The sequence below is a fragment of the Schizosaccharomyces japonicus genome, assembly GCF_000149845.2.
Source record: "Schizosaccharomyces japonicus yFS275 unplaced genomic scaffold supercont5.1, whole genome shotgun sequence".
NCBI lineage: Eukaryota > Fungi > Ascomycota > Schizosaccharomycetes > Schizosaccharomycetales > Schizosaccharomycetaceae > Schizosaccharomyces > Schizosaccharomyces japonicus.
In genome coordinates, this window is record NW_011627860.1 from 2,447,907 (window position 1) to 2,467,379 (window position 19,473).

The window sequence follows — 19,473 nt, forward strand, 5'->3', positions numbered from 1 at the left end:
CATGAATCTTGGATGTGTCTCACCCTTCCTCCACATCTACTACTAACCACCAAATCTCATGGCACCACCCAAACTACTATACTGGTTTACTCTAGCTGAAAACTAGGTTAAAAGAGACGGAAAGTTGGAGTTTTAGGTGTAATTCATAGTAAAAATTCAATACAGTTGCTTTCTCTGAAGCAACGTGTTGTCTCTTAAGCCATTCGCTATAATACGCTTTTTATATAAAAAAAGTACTTAGAACCGCCGACTTAGCTTTGGTTCTTACACAATGAACTATAAGCTTTATGTTTCTAGGCACAACTGTGAGAGCAGACGGTTTCTGCACATTTCTAGAGCCGGTTGTAAGATTTCAGAGCTGAAATCTGCGATTGAGGAGTCCTACAAGAACCTTTATCCCTTCGACTCGTAAGAAAAATGTGCAGTTTCGTTTTGCTAATGGTGTGTAGAGATATTGACATTTTAAACATCAAAGATGATCAAGGTTACGATATTCCCGGTGAATACAAGGTTGATCAAGTGTTCACGGACGGTAGCAAAATCTCATTTGAAGTAATCGATGGAACTCGATCATTACCCTCCATCCAACTCTCCCAAACACTCGAACAAAATGGGAGCCCAACAGTTATTGATTCGCATGACGATCTCAAAGTGTTAAAGTCTCCAGTTGTCTCGAGTTTAGAGGAGCCTACTGAAGAAAGACAAGTATCACCGGCTAAACGGCCCTTCTCACCGGCATATGCTGGTGTAGCACCCTCTCACAAGCGTCTTAATGTGGGTACTGGACGCAGGGACGAACGTGAGTTGGCACCCGAGAGTGTAATTGGTATTCGTACACCTACTTCTTTCAGAAACGAGAATTCTATTATCGACGCTACACAGTATTCCGCTGCAACTCCACCTTCAGCTCAATACCCCGGTTTCGTCGATCTTAGACAACAACCAACCCAGCCTACCCCTACTCGCAATTCTCATGCTGCTGAAACCGAAAAAGAACAGCTTTTGTACGAAAATGACGAGCCAAATTTTGACTCTGACTCGTCCACACATACGACATCTGTTGATAGAAAGAACGCTGTCAGTTCTAAAACTACCTCAAACTCCAGTCCACGGAAACCTCTTACCCAACGTGTTGACAGCAGTCCAGAGCCGGAATCTACGGCAGAGAAGCCTCACCTTCCGGAAGCCAGTTCTCAGGAAGAACACTCAAAAGCCACTAACGAGGAGGCAGACAGTGACTCCTCCTCTGACGACGACAGTGATTTGGCACCTTTGTCATCCAGAAGTAATAAACCGGCTATTGCAATTACAAAAACGGGGTTACAATCGCTTCCTGTGTCGTCTCTCAGTGAAGAAGAATCGTCTGACACGGATGGTGAAATGCTGTCGGATTCTAGTGAAGTTTCCATTACTTCTAATTTAGACTACGCTTCTCTGGCTTCAGATTCCGAATCATCTTCAGACGAAAGTGATGTTGCACCTTTGCAGTCCCTTTCCCAACGCAACAAGCAACAGCTTTCACAGGAACCCGTAGATGATATACTAACACAGAGGGCCACTGAGCAGCAGACCACTACAGCTACAACTACTTCAGCAACCTCAGAAGCTTCCAAGCTTTCACCCGAGCCTCCACTGACGCAGGTGCCCGTGGAAGCTGCTTCTCAGCCGTCCCCTCTTAAACCAAAACGCACAAGATCTCAGCGACAATCGTTGTCCTCTGTTCACTCCTACTCTCGGTTGTCGGAACTTTCGAAAACCTTTTCTCCTGAAATCCGAGACCCTAACCATGCGCCCAATCCCAACACTCGTAAACCTTTCTCCGCAATTGCCCAGTCAGCTTCGGAAGCTGAAAGTTCTTCCCAGTCAGACAACGAAAGCAGCTCCGAAGACAGCAGCTCAGACGATAGCAACTCTAGTGATGAAGAGGATTCGGCCGCAAAGAAAACCAAAAACAAAGCTGCTAACAACGACTTTAATCCTATTCCAGTTGAAAAACGTGCTAGTGCCATACCCGTTAGAAGGAAATTACGTCGCAGAAGAAAAAGCGGACTGGCTAGTTTAGCTTCTCTTGTCTAATCAGTCTTATTTTCAGTAAGAGTTCTTTCCATTGAGCTTTTCTACTAAAAGTTTTGTGTTTTTATTTCGGGTACTATTAATTCATTTTGTCCACCTTTTTGACATTTATTTTTTTGTATTGAGTGTAATTGGTGTTACGTTCCTTGCAGTATTACTTCGAGATGTATAGTGAATTTGTCTGTTATTTTCGTCTCTTCCTCATTTCATTCTCTTCTTTTCCATTTCTCATTTCGTTCTCATTTTTATGTGTTTACCACGCGTATCGCGTTTTCATTTAACTTCAAAAGGTGCCGCGTGTTCCTCACCACCAAGTTTTACCCAACTAAAATTTTGCACCATAGGCAACTTGCCCTTAGCGTCCTCCTTTACCCTTAACCATGGCACGAGTCAAGCAAAAAGGTATGAGTAATTCTATTGATATAACACTGTCTAACCATTTATAGGAAAATCTGGTGCGGCCCGGAACTTTATCACAAGAAACCAGGCCTTAAAAAAGCTTCAATTAACGCTTGCCGATTTCCGCCGAATCTGTATTCTTAAGGGAATCTATCCCCGTGAACCACGTAACAAGAAAAAAGCAAACAAGGGATCGACAGCTCCCGTCACTTTCTGTAAGTATTATTCCATGTGGAGTGAAACTCATGAGTGTCCATGCACAACTCGAGTCCGAGATGAACAGTGAATGGGTTTGCAATTAAGTTTGGACTTCAGTTCACTACTCTTCTGTACTCTGCAACTAAGATTCCCACTTTCACTTTTACCTGTGTTACATGTTTGTGAAGAGACCCTGATTCTAACTCGATTAGATTACACGAAGGATATCCAATATCTTCTTCATGAACCTATTGTTGAAAAGTTCCGCGAGTATAAGACTTTTGCCAAGAAACTTAGCAAGGTTTTAGGCAAAGGAGAGCTCCATGAGGCAAAACGTCTCGAGAAAAAAAAACCCAGCTACACTCTGGACCACATCATTAAAGAGCGTTATCCTACATTCCATGATGCTTTGAATGATCTTAGCGATGCTCTTAGTATGCTTTTCCTGTTCGCCAATATGCCTGTTACTGATAAAGTGGGTGCTGCAACCGTCGCCAACTGTGAACGGCTTTGTGCCGAGTTTCAGCACTATGTGATTGCTTCGCACAGCTTGAGAAAATCATTCCTTTCTATTAAAGGTATCTATTACCAAGCCTCCATTCTTGGAGAAGATATCACCTGGATCGTTCCTTACAAGTTTGCACAACACGTTCCTAGCGATGTTGACTTCCGTATCATGTTGACTTTCCTCGAGCTTTATCAGACTCTTGTTGGTTTCGTGAACTTTAAACTGTATTCTAGCATCAATCTCAACTACCCTCCAAAGCTGAACATCAGCAAGGACCAGTCTGCTGCTGGACTTAGTGCTTACGAAACCGAGGTCAAGTCTGCCCTTCCGGCGCCAGCTCACGCTGATAAGGCTGCCAAGAAACGCGTTGGTACTCTTTCCGGAAAGCTTGATTCCATCGTTGCCGATGAAAAGAAACATGCCACCGACGAACACATTCAACAAATTGATCACGAGGAAACCGAGGATGCAGAAACCGTTACTTTGGACGAGTTTAAGCCCATTGATGAGGAGCCTTCGACTTCAGATGTGTCTTCTTCTGTGAAGCAGAGTGATGTTAACGTTAAGCTGTTCTCTCCCTTTACTTTCTTTCTCTCTCGTGAAGTCCCCCGCTACTCTTTAGAATTTCTCATCCGCGCTTTCGGAGGTAAGGTCGGTTGGGATCCTGTCTTGGGAGCTGGTTCTCCTTTCTCAGAGGACGATACCGTTATTACACATCACATCAGTGATCGTCCCCGTCTTCGCTCGAAATACGAGGGACGTGTGTACATCCAGCCTCAATGGGTTTACGACAGCATTAACAGAGGCGAGCTCGTTCGTACCGATGAATACGCACCTGGTGCAACTCTCCCTCCTCACTTGAGTCCCTTCGTCAAGTATGATGAACATACTTACAACCCTGAAGAGGATGTTTCTTCTGCCGAGGAGGAGGAAGATGAGGAAGTCCAAGACGCTGTTGAAGAAAAAGAGCCTGAGACGAAACAGCTTCCGGCAGCCGAAGAACCTGCTGCTGCCGAAGCTTCTGAGGACGAAAACGAAGCGGAGCAACATCAACGTGAGCTTGAAGCCGAGGCCGCTGGTGTTTCTTACTCTGAATACGTCAAGAAGAATTCTGATGCTACTTCCAGTAAGAAGAAGGGCAAGAAGCGTGGTCGTGATGCTTTGACTGTTGAGCAAAAGGAGCAAAAGGAAGCCAAGGAACTGGCTAAGATCATGATGAGCAACAAACAGAAGAAATTGTACAAGAAGATGCAGTACAGCAACGCTAAAAAGGAAGAGCTCAAGGAGAATTTGAAGAAGAAAAAGCGGGCCATCGAAAAAAGAAAAAAGGCCAAGACGGAAAACTAATTGGCTGTTTAATTTTGGTTTTTGTAGTACAAGTTTTGTTATAAAGGACAATATACATATTGGGTTTAAACTAGGAACTTATGAGGGCAAGATGTAGAAGCGCAAATAGTTTGGTTTCGTAGCAATCAATTATTTTGTACATTAATCCATGTAAGTACAATTCTTTCAAAATACACTTCCATCCGCTCATCAAACATCGAGATGATCACCAAAAATTGAGTTCTAATTTTATTTATGAACAAAAAAAGGAGGGAGCAATGCTACATGTTTAGCATTTTTTTTACTAGTGGTAAAGGGAAGTACTGTGACGATAAGGATAACAAAAACAAGGTCGCTGGGAAGCAGCTGAAGGGAACAGAGCAAAATTATGAAAAAAAGTTCAAAAAAAAACGAAACACATTGACAATCATGCACGCTCACAAAATGACGGCGAAAAGATAGAAAGAATGAAAGCAAGGTGCTGTCCAGTCCTCATAATGCAAAAGCATTCAATCCGGAAGCATTTCTAAATGTGATACCGAGTTGAAACAACGATACCATATTAAGAAGAATACAGCCAGGGCTTCTCAACAAGTAAAGAGGCTTGAGAAGGAACGACGTGAAGCGAAGAAGGTTTACCCAAGAATTCCTCGTGAACGCAAACCAGGGCCTTTGCAGCGTTCTTCTCATCAACAACACAAGAAATGTTAATCTCACTGGCACCTTGACTAATCATTTCGATGTTGACCTGAGCTTGAGCCAGAGCCGAGAACATTCTTCCGGAGATACCAACCATGTTACGCATGTACTTACCAACAAGAGAAAGAATGGCCATTCCATGCATGACATCCAAAGTACCCAAACGACGGAGCTCAACGAAAGCATCGTGAAAGTTTCCATTCTCGGATTCCTCATGAAGAGCCATGGAAACATGAACCTCAGAAGTGGTGATCAAGTCAACGATCAACTTGTACTTATCAAGGATAGCAAAGATGGACGCAAGGAAACCGTGAGAAGCCGCCTTGCGGTTGGATTGGATGTTGAGGACCATAACATCAGTCTTGATGGTAACTGCAGTGGCGGTCTTACCCATTAACTCCTGACGAGCCTCCTCAGGCATGATTTTAGGAGGATGAGGAGGAGTAGCGGAACCATGGCGCGAAATAGTGTCAGGGAAAATGATAGTACCGGCGCCAGAAGGATTGTCAACGTTTTTAATGCGAATGGGAATGCGAGCAGAAATGACCTGGGACATTGTGAAAGGGTGAATGACCTCACTACCATAGTAAGTTAGCTCTGCAGCCTCCTCTGGCGTAATGAGAGCCAACAAACGAGCGTTGGGCACCTTGCGAGGATCAGCGGTGAAGATACCGTCAACCTCCTTCCAAATTTGCAACTCATCGGCCTTCAAGCCGACGGCGAGCAAGGCAGCACAGAGATCAGTGTAACCACGACCAATCTGAGAAATGATGCTACCGGGGACGAGACCAAAGAAACCAGTGACGACAGGAACCTTGTCGCCAATTTCACAAACCTTAGAAACGAGTTGGTTTGCAATGTAGGAGTAGAAGGAAGCATCAAGAGCCTTCCAGTCAATGGACTCGTCAATGATCTCTTCCATACTGACCATTTCAGCCTCAATGCCTTGATCGTTCAAGACAGCGGCCATGAAACGACAACTCAAACGCTCACCGACACCGATGCATACATCGCACGAACGGGGAGAAGTCTCAGAGACAATACGAAGAGCGTTGAGATATTGTTCCAAGGCTGCACAGTCATCACGGATGTCTTTAATAAGCTTCTCGCGAATTTCTTCGTTCGAAATGAATTTGTTGGCGGCACCAACATGGTCGTCCTCAATCTCCTTCACTAAAGCACCAAGAGATTGAGTACGAGATTTGATGGTAGCAGCAACAGCACGCAGAAGACGGCTAGTAGTACCGTCTGCCTTTGTGTCACTACTCCGAGCAGAGCAAACGAGAGCAACTTGATTCTTCTCCATAGAAGCTCTATAATGAGTTTGTTAATAAAATGAAAAGGACTCTAAAGACGCAAGACTGTCGAATGGAACAGGAAGATTTGTTTTCCAGTCATTTTCTCTTTTCTCCTTTTTCAATAAAAGCCATAAATTAATGAACGCGAAGCCCTAAACGAAAACAAACCATCCATGTTCCAGTAACGTCAAACCAATTGATAACGCCTTTAATGGCCAAAAAAAGGCCTAGGAAAATTCTTACTTCGCGACATCATTTGCAATTTTCAATGGAAACTTTCCAACACTAGTGCCACCAAACTTCTGAACAACCCAACGTTTCGATGGGTCATTACGAAGCTTTTTTTCCGTGTTATTCAAGACTGACATTGTGGACCAAACGCGCAAGGTGTGTGCGGAGGGATGAATGACTTTTGCTCAAAAAGTCGCGTAAATATAAGTGATATATCTCGGATAATCAATCACGAATTCCATTGGCTTATTTCCCGTTAAAAAGATTTTCCGATGGCGTAATGAGCGATCGGGCGGCAATAGAGTATGCGGGGAAGCAGTAAGCGACAAATACTAAGGGACTCATTGGTCGTTTAGTAATAACACTAAATACGAGTGGTTGAAAACAGTTCAGTTGAGTAAAACGATACTTACTTGTTCGCCTTTCGATAGCTGAGGAATAAGCAAATATGAATGCAAATCCGCTGAACCGAGAAGATCCGGCCAATCTCCGAAGTCATTATTTTTAGCATTTGGATCTCCTTGATCAGTGATGCTTAGCTCGTTAACATAGATGGTAAGCGACACTGATCAAGGAATGGTAGCAGTGCTAAGAAGTGAACCGTTTACTAGGGAAAAGGGGGTTAGAAAGTAAAGTGGAGGTCGTCGAAGTATACAATTGAACTACAGGGGCGCAGACTGGACATAATTGAAGGAACTCGGAACCGTCTCGTACTCGTAGAGCATCCGTATGTTCATGTTCACATCAGCAGGAGTCACGAATTGCTCACTCCATGTTACCATCCTTCTCACATAGAACAAAACAGAAATAAAAACATTACTGTCTTCTAAATAAAACAGTCTCATAGTAATAACACGGTAAATGAAAGATAGATGTTAATTAGTTGGATGTAAATAGAACCTTTGCAACAAAACGAACGATTGCAAACGAAAAAGGGAGAGGAAGGAAAGGGGGATGGAAAAATGAGATGCCCTTCACTTCTTCGTGCACAGCTCTTTCTGCTGCACCTCCTTTCCATATGCACTTAATCCAAACGCTTGTCAAGTTGACCATTCACTTTAAACACACGACCCTTCTTTGTGTAGACAGAATGGAGGAAGCTGGGAAGAACCAATTTGGGCCAGTTGACATGTTGCATTCCATTACTCCAGCATTGGTACACGGAAACGATAAGCGAAACGAGCGAGAACAAAAACAGGAACCCGGAAGGCACAAGCGGCTTACTCTTGGGAGTAGCAAAGAACGAAATGAACATGAGAAGTAAACTTCCCAGAATCATATAAGGCATACACTGGATCTTAAGGGGTCTATAATCGGTATTGTAGTGAAAGTCGGGAGAAGGCGTAAAGTTGCCAAGAACTAAATCATAAGCATCTTGGCGGGGTCCATCAAAATAGTTGTTCAGGAGGTAACGCTTGGCAGAGTTCATAAAGTCTTGGAATGCACCGCGACGAGAACGCTTACCAGTGCGAGTGAAATCCGTCTTGAGCGCACCGGTACCAGAGTAACTGCGACTCACCAGATCGGCATTATCCGACCAAATGTTACGGAAAATTCGCTCCAGAGGAAGAACAGACTGCACAGGCTGGTTTTCACCGAGGATACCACATTGACGAAGTTGCTTTGTCAGCATCCAACGACCAACGCAGCTCTGAACAACGTTTGTGCGATCAAGACAGTCCATGCAGTTCGTACGAACAACGCTGGTTTGATGAGATAACACCTTATGGGCTTGAGGATCCAGGGTCGTGTAGCCTTGGTTCTCCAACTCTGGCTCAATTGCATCAAGCAACAGGGAAACCCGGTCCCAGCGCATCTTGCTGCACTCCTTGTGGAAGTCAAAGTAGTGATAATGAATTTTAGGATCGTCCAGAAGCTTCACGATGCCCTCATACGACTGCTTTACGGGAAGCTCGTGGCCCTTGTCGTTAACCAAGTTTACCAGCGTTTGCTCACCGTAAATGGAAATCTGTTCATCAAAATGCTTCCTGGCCGCCGGGAGCGCGGTAGGAACTGGATTTGTAATAAGCATGGGTTTGTAGCGAAGATGATTCACCTCGGCCCAGTAGACAGGGACACTGCCGCGAGTTTGTACATGAGCAAACGTGACATCTGTGTTGCGATCAGACACAATGGTGACCTGCTCGGTCTCGTTGAAGTTGGCAACATTGCCATTAGCGTCTAAACCACGCGTAAAGTAACGAGTTCCTGCCCTCCGCTTGGAACGACGGGAGATAAGAGCAAGAGTAACAGCTCTGCCTTTGATCATTGTCGACGCGGAGTTGATGAAGCCGTAGATCATAGGTGTAATGAACTGGGCAACCTGAGGAAAAGCTTTAGCACACTCAATAAAGTCCTGACAAGCAAACTCATTCCAAAAAAACCGCTTGTCAGACTTTATGTAATTGGGTTCATTCGATTCGTTTAAACAAGAACGTTGTAACGAGTTCGTCAGATCCCAAGTGTATGAAAAGTAAAAGGGTCCCGTACCAAGGTGTCGAACGAGCAAATTATACAGGTCCAACTCGTCTTGATCCTCTGGATAACCTCCATGGTACGGAATTACTTCAAATTTGTCTACACGGTAAATACGATGACCCAAAATCTGAGCAGCACACGTCTTTTCCGTGGCCAGAATGATGTATTTGTCTCTTTTTAACTGGACAGCTCCAAATAATGTTACACTGTTCGCCTTGGTACGCTTAATCGTCTCAAACTCTTCTGGTTCGACGACGATTTTTCCTGTATCGCGATGAATTGTCATCCGACAATCCTCCCGTCGTAACGTAAATACATTTTGTTTTGCTTCAAACTGGACCATTGCTAGCTGTGAGTCCCGTTAAGGAATCGCTGAGTTGGTTGTAGTGGGAAGGGGAGTGAGGTTCGAGGTGTGTGGTCGGTTATCAGCAGTTTTAAGCGGGAGGTTGTCACTGACGGAAGGGCTCCTTCGCGGGAGTCATTTTGCAGCACAGCCAGCACAGCTCTATAATGGGAGAAAGGGGTGAGAGGCTCGGACCGCAAATCCAAGCCGAACGTAGTCGTAAAACGATATTTCAAAAAGTCGTGGGTTTGGGAGGGAAATTGAACAAATGGCGCACAGTTTGATGTGATTCTTGAAGAGCCGACTATGAACGTTGCTTATTATGATAATGGTATCAGAATGAAGACATAACTGAATTGATCTTTAGTATTTGTTGGTTTATCCCAGTTTAAGGTTATCTTATTTATCTTAAGTTATCTGAGATAAATTAAATTTGCTCGTAACGAAAACCTTATCTTACGAATGAGTGATTTCTTACAAAATATGTATCCACTCCACCTTCACAACGGAATACAATCTTTTGGCATAGCACAGAGGGTTTTCATGAACGAATGATACCTGTCACTACTTTCATTTGGTTGGTTTAACGTTAACTTCAACCTTAAACAGCTTTTTGCTGCCCACCACCCTGTCCCCTTCCTCCCAACCACTACACCGTAAAACAACGAAACGCAGCCAGATTGTCAAATTCTGCTGTTCTTGACCTTACTCAAGGCTTGTTTTGATTTCCTCGTTTCGTCCGGCTTTCTTGCTCTTTTTGTAGCGGATTTTACACGCTGGTTTCGGTAATTCAAAAAATTGTGGTTCAGGTCGCCTCTTGTAAGTAAACTTTTTTCTTTGCCTTGAAGTTTTTAGAAGAATACTCTCTTTTTTGTGTTTCCCCTTTGTTCTCTTGTTTCAGTAGAGAGTTTTTTTTCGTTCTTGTGTATATCTGTTGTGGGCAAAACCTTCTTTTATATACTAAAATATGGATATCCATCGTTGTCGCTTTGTTGACTATACTCCCTCACCCATAACGGCTGTTGATTTTTCGCATCCTGCAGATCCTACAAAGCATGCTCCTCCAAACTTGCGACTCGCGGTCGGTCGTTCTAACGGAAACATTGAAATTTGGAATCCGCGCCATGGATGGTGTATGGAAGCTATTATGTACGGTGCCAAGTCTCGGAGTATCGAAGGATTAGCTTGGGCACTCACAGACAATACACCACGGTTATTCAGTATTGGCTTTTCCACCATGATTACTGAATGGAATCTGAACACGACAAAGCCCTTAGTGCATGAAGCTTCCAACGCTGGTGCCGCTTGGTCTCTTGCTATCAACAATGAGAAACAATTGTTGGCTGTTGGCTGTGACGATGGCAGTTGTGTACTTTTTGATATCAGCGGTGGTCCAGGCGTCATTGAGTATGTGCGAACCCTCACTCGTCAAACATCTCGAATTCTCTCCTTGGCGTGGAAGGACAACTTGCTCGTCGGTGGTTGTGCTGACGGCATTGTCAAGGTTTGGGACACAAACCAAGCGAACGGACCCATTGTTGCCCGTATGCGCGTAGACAAGGTGAAGAAGGGAGAACCGGCTCTCGTGTGGTCTGTAAAATGCCTGCGTGACGGAACAATTGTTACCGGTGATTCGCTGGGAACGGTGAAGTTTTGGAACGGTAAATATTTTAACTTGGAACAGTCTTTCAAGCTCCACGCCGCTGATGTTCTGTGTTTGGGCGTCTCATATGATGGAAATATTGTTTTCTCCTCTGGTATTGATCGTAAAACCATCCAGTATGTCCGTGATGTACACTCACACGAGTGGACCAGCGGTAGTTATCGGAGATTCCATGCACACGATGTTCGTTGTATGGCGGTCTATGAGTCCAAGAGTTTGGATTTGCTTGTTTCGGGCGGTATGGACATGTCGCTTGGTCTCATTCCTCTTCGACACTTCACACAAAAAAACCACCGCATGATTCCTGCAGTTCCACAAATTCCTCGCATGGCCATTGCTTCCAAGGCTCGTTTATTCATGCTTTGGGAAGATCATCAAGTGCGTTTATGGCGTGTTGGATCTCCTGGTTATCGCTCCTTGCTTAAACTTGTAATCCAAAATGAAGAGAACATTGTCCATGCATGTATCTCTGTTGACGGGCAGTACGTTGCTATTTCCACTATCCTTGAGACAAAGTTATTCAAGTTGATTTATGGAGAGAATGAGGTGACGGTCGAGCGTGTGTATGATGAGTTTTTATCCAGCGTTGGAGCATTGCTACTTCAATTCACAATGGATACTAAAAAGTTAATATTGGTGACACCTGAATCTGATACATTCATTATCGACTTGAGCCGTGTTGACTCACATCAATTGGAAGTTTTTGAGGTTTCTCAAACCGAACCGGTCAACACACCTATGAAGCAAAAACTGAATCAAAATCCATCCCCTAACTTTGTGTGTGGAATCGCCGTTTCGCCCGATGGCGACTGGTTTGCAATTACCAATTTGCATGGTCATACATACTGTTATTCTTTGTCTAATCTTACACACACAGAGCTTCCTCGCATGAGCTCTCCCATTCGTACCATGGCATTCCGGCCTGATGTCGCCGGCCGTCTGGTTGCTGTTACCGCAAGCAACCAGGTTTACGAATTCGATGTACAATCTCGGAAGCTTACCGAATGGTCTCGTCACAATTCAAACATCATGCCTAAAGCTTTTGCTCAACTGCAAGACAAGGCGTTTGGCTCGTTCTTCGATGCAAGTAAGCCGAGTCGATTCTGGGTTTGGTCAGCCAATTGGTTGGCGTTCTTCGATTTGGAAGAACAGTTGCCCGCTTTAACATCCGAAAAAAGAAAGGCGGATTCGGGTGCCGAAGGAAAGCCTGGTCAACATCGTCGACGCCCTAGTGGTTCACAAAATTTGCCGACACCCATGCTCAACAACCATGCAACCAATTCTCGTGCCTTTTGGATTACATTTAAATACAGACCCATGCTTTCTGTTGGCACCATTTCGGAAAACGAGTTGTTAGTTGTTGAACGTCCTGTGGCAGACATGCTTATGGACAAAGACCTTCCTCCCAAGTTCTATGAAAACAAGTTTACCGAGTAAGACAGAAAATGCTGCACCCATGATTTTGACACTGCAAAATGAAAAGAAATACAAGCGTTGGGTTGCAGGCTTGTTGGTTTGGGTTATGAAGGATTCTATTCGAACTACGCAAGTAGTGAGATAAGGAAATTAAAAAATGTTATTAGACTAGTTGGTGGTAATATTTTTCTTTTGGTTTATTATAATTATATGGTGAAAGGGTGTGCCGGCTGAAGAAGAAAGTTGATGTTGTTTTGTATTCACACTCGTATGTTTGTTCAGCTCATGAAACTGGTTATTGAAGGTGAGATTACATCTGGTCTAAGGTTTTGTCAGAACGTAATTTGTTAATTCTTTTAGTTTCTTTTCCATTCACTCCATGAATACCACTGTGCACCACTGTGCAATCTTTCTTGTGAGTGCATGTTTAATCACAAAGATATTCATCTCTTAATAGACTGTTGACAGCAAAAAAGACAGTTGTTTGGTAGATTTAACCAACATTGTCTTTAGATTTTGGTATTCAATTCAGTTTTAGAATTTACCATGGCATTAAGCCATTTACGGAAACTTTTAAACAATCCTGGGCCTTTTGCAGATGCCTATGACCCAGAAGAAGCAACGAAAGCGATTCAGACAACAAAAATCCTAGTCGTTGGTGCTGGAGGTTTGGGATGCGAGATACTGGTAAATCTTGCCTGTCTTGGATTTGAGAGCATTGACGTAGTCGATATGGATACGATCGACCTGACAAATCTTAATCGCCAGTTTCTGTTTCGGAAAAAGGATGTTGGTCAGCCAAAAGCCCAAATTGCTGCTGAAGCAATTCAACGGCGTATGCCCAATTGTCGGGTTACACCAATCGTATCAAAGGTTCAGGATATTCCTATGGATCAACTTTATACATACGGTCTCGTAATCTGCGGTCTCGACTCGGTTGAAGCTCGTCGCTGGGTAAATGCAACTTTAGTATCTATGGTCGATGATGACGATCCGCAGTCCTTAAAAGCTCTCATCGACGGAGGTTGTGAAGGTTTTCGTGGGCAGGCTCGTGTCATTTTACCGACAATTACAAGTTGCTACGAGTGTTCACTCGATATGCTACCGTCGAAAAAAACATACCCTATATGTACTATCGCTAACAAGCCTCGACTTCTTGAACACTGTGTTGAATGGGCATACGTGTTACAGTGGCAGGCGGAACAAGGCGAAAAAGACCCTTCGTCTGAGCAGATCCCGTTCAATCCCGAGCTCCCCGAACATATGGATTGGCTCGTTCGAACCGCCTCTGAACGTGCGAAGGAATTCAATATTCCCGGCGTCATTACCCACAGTTCGGCTCAGGGGATTGTGAAGAACATCATTCCTTCCGTCGCCTCTACGAACGCCATCATCGCTGCTGCCTGCTGTACGGAAGCCTTCAAACTCGTTACTGGATGCAATCCAATTCTCGACAACTATATGATGTACACAGGTGATCAGGGTGTCTATACGTATTCATTTTCGCTAGAAAAGCAGAAGGACTGCCCGGTTTGCGGCATCGAGGCAGTTCTCTTGCCTGTATGTGGAAACGAACCTTTGTCAGCCGTAGTCAACCGACTGAAAGAAAAGTACCGCCTGTCCAACCCATCGCTCTCACTTACACCGAATTCCTCGTCAACTCCCACTCGTCCATTGTACTATGCCGCACCTCCTTCTCTTGAAGCAAGTACGCGTTCCAACCTCTCCATAAGCATGCGCGAGCTGTGTCAGCAGTGTCGTTCGTTAACGGTAACCGACACACAATTGCCCGTCAGTATGAAGGTGGTCTTGAGATGGGAATAACAATAATGTATATGATGTTAAAATGAAATGGAATGAAACAAACACACAGCTGGATACGAACGAATACTTGTTTTGTTGAATTAGCAAAATAGCAATTACATCATTTGTCGCCTAAAAATAAGCTTATTTAACCGTTGGTCTGATTGGCCAACAAAACAGAGTTTTGCGCTTAACCACAAATCGCCGACAAGTAGCAACTCACCCTTCGATTTCCACGCGTCACACTCAGTAAGACCTATCAAGCAAAATTCATTACAGCCACAGCATTCCCCTCGCATGCTTCACCTTCTCAAAGTCTGTCACCCGCTTCTCGACTGAGCGCATTAATAGCTGCTCAGTCAATGGCTCATGCTGTAACAGATACACGACACGTGTAAGAACCTTATCTATACGTCGCTCCGAAAACAACCCGCGTCCAACAATCTTAAAGCCGATCGATAGGATTTCTTATTTCCAGTATTTATTGTCGCAAGGTGTCGCAATCGGCGCAGCCCTTTTTTTATCTCACCAATAAGCACGAGCCTTTCGACTACCGCCTGACTGCTATAGCAGATACTTGCACACAGACAAAAATAACCCGGCCATGCACGCAACCTGTTACCTCTGTGGTGATTAAAGAGAAAACACCACTGTATGAACACGTGTTGCTCAGTAAGCACGCTCACCATCGTTGACCAGAATCAATGAATTTCCTCCAAATTATGGGCTCTCCAACCCAGTTACGTAATGCCCGGTTAACTCTACACCTAGGTTTTTCATGACGAGTCCGCATCGTCATTGATCCGTCAGACTCGCTTGCAGCTATCTTATCTCGCTAACCACCCTCGGCTAGATTCGCCAAAAGTAACATCCCTTAGTAGCTGGAGCCGCTGTTTCCGCGCATACACGCTACGGCGATTCCAAAACATACGCACTGATAATTGATACGCACAGAGCTTAAATTGGCGAAACCCTTTTTGCTTGCATAAAGTCGGCGTTTACGAACTTCTACCTTCGTCTCTCAACCACCCGTTTAGAAAAAGCACTTCCAATTTTGGGGGCTGCTGCTGACCTTGGGTAATTCGCCTTCCTGTTTGCTTTCTTTTCATTTGCCAGGGTGTTTGTTCTGTGTATTTTGTTTCTTGATTTGTTAGCGCGTTTTCTTCGTTTTCTAATTGATAAAAGCGAAACCTTTAATAATTTTTAATTCTACAGGTGTTCTCGTGAAATCCTCAGCTTTGAGGGTGTGTTTGTTTGTTTTCCAAGGTTCCGCCTTAATAATCATTGTTTCTCCGGTTGGAACAGAAGCTTAAAAACATTTTTTTTGTTGTGGACATTCATTTCCTGCATTTCCTGCCTTTTTGGTACCTCTCATCTTGGTTTCTCGTTTTCGTCTTACAGTCCTTTCCCTGTATATTCCTTTAAATTTTCTTCCCGACTGCAATTCCTCTGAAGAACAGTTTTTCTCTTCGTCCTTCCCCTCATCTACTTTCCTTCATATTTACATTTCCCTCATCTCGTTTGAACAATGCCTATGAGGTTTTCTGACGCAGATGACGCTTCCGGCTCCCATGTCGGTAGCCTTCGCCGGAAGTTTAGCATGCTCATGCCTATGACTGAGAACGCAGACGGCCCCAGTTTGGTAAGCCAGAGTTTCCAGGACCACGGGGCTATTCACCTGCAGTCAGCTCAGCTTGCAATGGCTGAAACTGATTCCGGTGTTCCTGTTGCCGACTCGCTGGCTAGCTCGCCCGCCGATGCGTACATGGCCACCGGTTTTGGCAGCATTCAATCCAGCCCTGTGGTGTCTGAGCACAAATTCCCAGAACGGGAGCCTTCGCTCGGTGGACGGCCTTCTCGTGTGTTCCCCTACAATCAAGCACCAGCTGAGACTGAAGAAAATGAACGTCGTCCCCTGCTCTCTTATGCGCCCGAAACGGACAACGACTGGAATATGCCGAATGTGTCGAACTCCAACGTCCTCTCTACAGATTACACGCCCCGTCGCTGGCATGAGCGAGCTCGTATGTACTGGAAGTCTTCTCATGAATTTATGTGCGATTCCGCTGGTCCCTCAATTCTCATTTCTAATATTCCTGCTGTGTTGATCGGTCTTTTGCTCAACATCTTGGATGCTCTTTCGTACGGTATGATTCTTTTCCCTCTTACATCACCCGTCTTCAGCAAGCTTGGTCCTGATGGTATTGCATGCTTCTATGTTAGTTGCATTGTCAGTCAGCTGGTGTTCTCGTTTGGCGGTTCTTGTTTCAAGGGTTCTGTCGGTTCTGAAATGGTTGAGGTTATTCCTTTCTTTCATCAAATTGCCTTTACCGTTCTCGCCCGGGTGGGTCCGACGAATCCTACGTCTGTTATTGCGACTACCATTATGTCCTATTCTCTTTCCTCCGTCATGACCGGTGTCACCTTTTATTTGCTGGGTCGCTTCCGCTTGGGACGACTCATTGAGTTTTTCCCTCGTCACATTCTTGTTGGTTGCATCGGAGGTGTCGGCTACTTTTTGTTTTCCACTGCTATCGAGGTTTCTTCTCGTATGGAGGGCAACATGGCTTATGATTGGGCCACTCTGAAGTTTCTCTTTAGTCCGTCCGTTTTCCTTCACTGGGCCATTCCTTTGGTTCTGGCCTTGGGTGTCGAGTTGGCTCAATCACGCTGGAGACACCCTTTCCTCGTGCCTGCCTTTTTTGTCTTTTCTCCGCTAATCTTCTTCACGGCTGTTTCGCTCATTCCCGGTCTCACCATCCAAGACTTGCGTGACATGAACTGGATTTTCCAGGCTCCTGAAAGCAATGAGCCTTGGTACCATTTCTGGACACTTTTTAACATCAAAGAAACAAACTGGCACGCAATTCTCGACACGGTTCCCGAGATGATGGCTTTGACCTTTTTTGGAATTCTTCATGTTCCCATCAACGTTCCGGCCCTCGCTATTTCCACCGGCCAAGATGATGTTGACACTGACAAAGAGCTCATCTCTCATGGTATTAGTAACGGGTTGTCTGGTTTGATTGGCAGTATCCAAAACTACATGGCTTACACGAACTCTTTCATCTTCATTCGCAGTGGTGGTAACAACCGGTTGGCCGGCGTGATGTTGGCTATCGCAACTGCTGGTGTGTTGTACCTTGGCCCTGTTGTCATCGGATACATTCCCATTTGGATTGTGGGCGCCTTGATTTTCCTGCTCGGTATTGAGCTGCTGAAGGAATCGCTTATTGATACAATTGGAACAGTTACTACCATCGAGTACATTACGATCGTAGCCATCGTGGCCACAATGGGTATCATGGACTTTGTTTTTGGTATTGTTCTTGGTATCATTTTGGCCTGTTTCTTCTTTGTCATCCAAGCTTCGCGTCGTTCAGCTGTCCGCGGCATCTACTCTGGCAATCTTGTCCGTTCCACTGTTCGCCGTCCCGCCAACCAGCAACGCTATCTCAGCCAAGCAGGCAGTCAAATCCAAGTTTGCAAGCTTTCTGGCTTTATGTTTTTCGGAACCATTAACGGTGTGGAGAGCACGATTAACAATTTGATCAAGGAGTTAAGCTTCTCCAAGAACCGTCTGCGTTACTTGATCATCGATTTTAGTCTTGTTTATGGCGCAGACTTTAGTGTTGTTCAATCATTCCAGCGTATCCGTCGCCTTTTGTCGGCACGGGATGTTCAGTTGTGTGTTTGTGGTTTGGATGAGCGTCGTGCTTCGTTTAAAACGCTTTGCAATATCTGCTTTGTTGGTGAAGACAATAGCAATGTTCAAGTTTTTGAGACCGTAAACAACGCTCTTGAGTACTGTGAAAACATGTTGCTCAAGGCCTTTAACCTGTATCGCAACAAGCTTCTTCAAGAGCAAATGCGTATCAATCATCTGGAGATGCCAAAATCTGCTTCCAAGTTCTACAGCTCGGACGCACAATCGTACTCGCCTTCGCCAAGATTGGAATTTCTGCGTCAGGCTGCTGTTTCCACCTTACAGGACGAGTCTCAGGAGCTCCCTTCTATCGTTAAATACGCCCGTTTTGAACAACCATTCCCTCTCATTATGCAAGTGTTTAATGGTCTTACTACGAAGAACGAAGATCTCTGGCTCTATGTGTGTCCTCACTTCAAGAAGTCTTTCCTCCAAAAAGGTGATGTTCTCTGGCATGCCGGTACTCCCGCTAACAGACTGTGTATTGTCGAGTCGGGCATGTTGAAGGCCTTGTACAACTTAAGTGCTGAGAAACTTTCCGAGAACATTACCGGTCTGTGCGTTGTTGGAGAGCTGCCTTTTATGTGTCAATCTGCTTTCCGCGCTACTGTCACTGCCGAAATGGACTCCGTGGTCTGGTCCCTAGACATGGACTCTTGGAAACAATTGTCTCAGGACGAACGGATGGGCAAAGAGATCATAAACGAGTTTCTCCTAATTAGTTTGAAACTGACCCAGGAGAGAATCAGCGTCATTACGAACTTCGCGTTGAACATGCATGCCTAGAAAGGTTCTTTTTCCGGCGTGCAGCATGCACTCACACGCATTCTAAGCATCTTGTCATTATCACCGCCATTGCATTGCAACTCTTGACTACTACTTTTATTACTACAGTCACCACATTGTTGTTGATACCGCAGAACTATTTTCCCCGAGTTTGTTTTATATTGTCTCAACCTCCCTGCATTTTCGATAACCTAGGTTACTTATTAGGTCTTCTATCTTGGGTTACAATGATGCTTAGACTTGCTGACGTGCTGATCGTTATTGATAGTGGCACCAAAAAATTATAGTTTTTTTTATAGAAATGAATTAATATTAATCATTAAAAAAAGAGAGGAAGAAATTGACAAACTGCGCATTTTATTATGGACGATTTTTATTCTACCAGATTATCGGGTAGTTTGCGCTCGTGTTAGAAATAAAGTATCCACGTTATATTTCATCCGCGACACTTAAATTCGGTAGAATACAGGATTTTTAAACGCGTGTAAATGTATCAATATATACATCAAGGGGCTTATTAGAATGGCGAAGTTCATTTACGCGCAT

At 44.5% G+C, this 19,473-nt stretch overlaps 7 protein-coding genes across 7 annotated transcripts; 5 read left to right on the forward strand and 2 right to left on the reverse strand.

Moving 5' to 3' along the window:
* Window positions 1-30: 30 nt before the first annotated feature.
* SJAG_00883 (nucleolar protein Dnt1) lies at window positions 31-2,184 on the forward strand. Its single transcript, XM_002172116.2, has 2 exons — window positions 31-408; window positions 450-2,184. Exons 1-2 carry the CDS (start codon window positions 272-274, stop codon window positions 2,074-2,076), a joined length of 1,764 nt encoding a protein of 587 aa, XP_002172152.1. The 5' UTR covers window positions 31-271; the 3' UTR covers window positions 2,077-2,184.
* A 177-nt stretch (window positions 2,185-2,361) lies between these two features.
* On the forward strand, window positions 2,362-4,646 carry SJAG_00882 (pescadillo-family BRCT domain-containing protein). The gene is made up of 3 exons (XM_002172115.2): window positions 2,362-2,475; window positions 2,520-2,687; window positions 2,883-4,646. The coding sequence occupies exons 1-3, from the start codon at window positions 2,454-2,456 to the stop codon at window positions 4,523-4,525; spliced, it is 1,833 nt and encodes a 610-aa protein (XP_002172151.1). The 5' UTR covers window positions 2,362-2,453; the 3' UTR covers window positions 4,526-4,646.
* A 57-nt stretch (window positions 4,647-4,703) lies between these two features.
* SJAG_00881 (aspartate kinase) lies at window positions 4,704-7,556 on the reverse strand. The gene is made up of 2 exons (XM_002172114.2): window positions 6,745-7,556; window positions 4,704-6,516 (listed from the first exon to the last, which is right to left on the reverse strand). Exons 1-2 carry the CDS (start codon window positions 6,867-6,869, stop codon window positions 5,067-5,069), a joined length of 1,575 nt encoding a protein of 524 aa, XP_002172150.1. The 5' UTR covers window positions 6,870-7,556; the 3' UTR covers window positions 4,704-5,066.
* Window positions 7,492-9,636, reverse strand: SJAG_00880 (inositol polyphosphate phosphatase). Its single transcript, XM_002172113.2, has one exon. It carries the CDS (start codon window positions 9,551-9,553, stop codon window positions 7,757-7,759), a length of 1,797 nt encoding a protein of 598 aa, XP_002172149.1. The 5' UTR covers window positions 9,554-9,636; the 3' UTR covers window positions 7,492-7,756.
* Window positions 9,637-10,066: 430 nt separating this feature from the next.
* On the forward strand, window positions 10,067-12,823 carry SJAG_00879 (U3 snoRNP protein Utp4). Its single transcript, XM_002172112.2, has one exon. It carries the CDS (start codon window positions 10,521-10,523, stop codon window positions 12,651-12,653), a length of 2,133 nt encoding a protein of 710 aa, XP_002172148.1. The 5' UTR covers window positions 10,067-10,520; the 3' UTR covers window positions 12,654-12,823.
* A 123-nt stretch (window positions 12,824-12,946) lies between these two features.
* SJAG_00878 (NEDD8 activating enzyme) lies at window positions 12,947-14,571 on the forward strand. The gene has a single exon (XM_002172111.2). It carries the CDS (start codon window positions 13,179-13,181, stop codon window positions 14,454-14,456), a length of 1,278 nt encoding a protein of 425 aa, XP_002172147.1. The 5' UTR covers window positions 12,947-13,178; the 3' UTR covers window positions 14,457-14,571.
* A 763-nt stretch (window positions 14,572-15,334) lies between these two features.
* Window positions 15,335-19,267, forward strand: SJAG_00877 (sulfate transporter). Its single transcript, XM_002172110.2, has one exon. The coding sequence runs from the start codon at window positions 15,964-15,966 to the stop codon at window positions 18,925-18,927; it is 2,964 nt and encodes a 987-aa protein (XP_002172146.2). The 5' UTR covers window positions 15,335-15,963; the 3' UTR covers window positions 18,928-19,267.
* Window positions 19,268-19,473: the final 206 nt, after the last annotated feature.

What these genes read in the sequence shown, in the direction of transcription:
- SJAG_00880 (XM_002172113.2), bottom strand. Translation starts at nt 9,553, where the DNA reads ATGGTCCAGTTTGAAGCAAAACAAAATGTATTTACGTTACGACGGGAG.
- SJAG_00883 (XM_002172116.2), top strand. Translation starts at nt 272, where the DNA reads ATGAACTATAAGCTTTATGTTTCTAGGCACAACTGTGAGAGCAGACGG. An exon ending in AACCTTTATCCCTTCGACTC is followed by an intron (nt 409 to 449) that starts GTAAGAAAAATG and finishes AATGGTGTGTAG; the next exon opens with AGATATTGACATTTTAAACA.
- SJAG_00878 (XM_002172111.2), top strand. Translation starts at nt 13,179, where the DNA reads ATGGCATTAAGCCATTTACGGAAACTTTTAAACAATCCTGGGCCTTTT.
- SJAG_00881 (XM_002172114.2), bottom strand. Translation starts at nt 6,869, where the DNA reads ATGTCAGTCTTGAATAACACGGAAAAAAAGCTTCGTAATGACCCATCG. An exon ending in ATTGCAAATGATGTCGCGAA is followed by an intron (nt 6,517 to 6,744) that starts GTAAGAATTTTC and finishes AACTCATTATAG; the next exon opens with AGCTTCTATGGAGAAGAATC.
- SJAG_00877 (XM_002172110.2), top strand. Translation starts at nt 15,964, where the DNA reads ATGCCTATGAGGTTTTCTGACGCAGATGACGCTTCCGGCTCCCATGTC.
- SJAG_00882 (XM_002172115.2), top strand. Translation starts at nt 2,454, where the DNA reads ATGGCACGAGTCAAGCAAAAAG. An exon ending in GGCACGAGTCAAGCAAAAAG is followed by an intron (nt 2,476 to 2,519) that starts GTATGAGTAATT and finishes AACCATTTATAG; the next exon opens with GAAAATCTGGTGCGGCCCGG. An exon ending in GACAGCTCCCGTCACTTTCT is followed by an intron (nt 2,688 to 2,882) that starts GTAAGTATTATT and finishes TAACTCGATTAG; the next exon opens with ATTACACGAAGGATATCCAA.
- SJAG_00879 (XM_002172112.2), top strand. Translation starts at nt 10,521, where the DNA reads ATGGATATCCATCGTTGTCGCTTTGTTGACTATACTCCCTCACCCATA.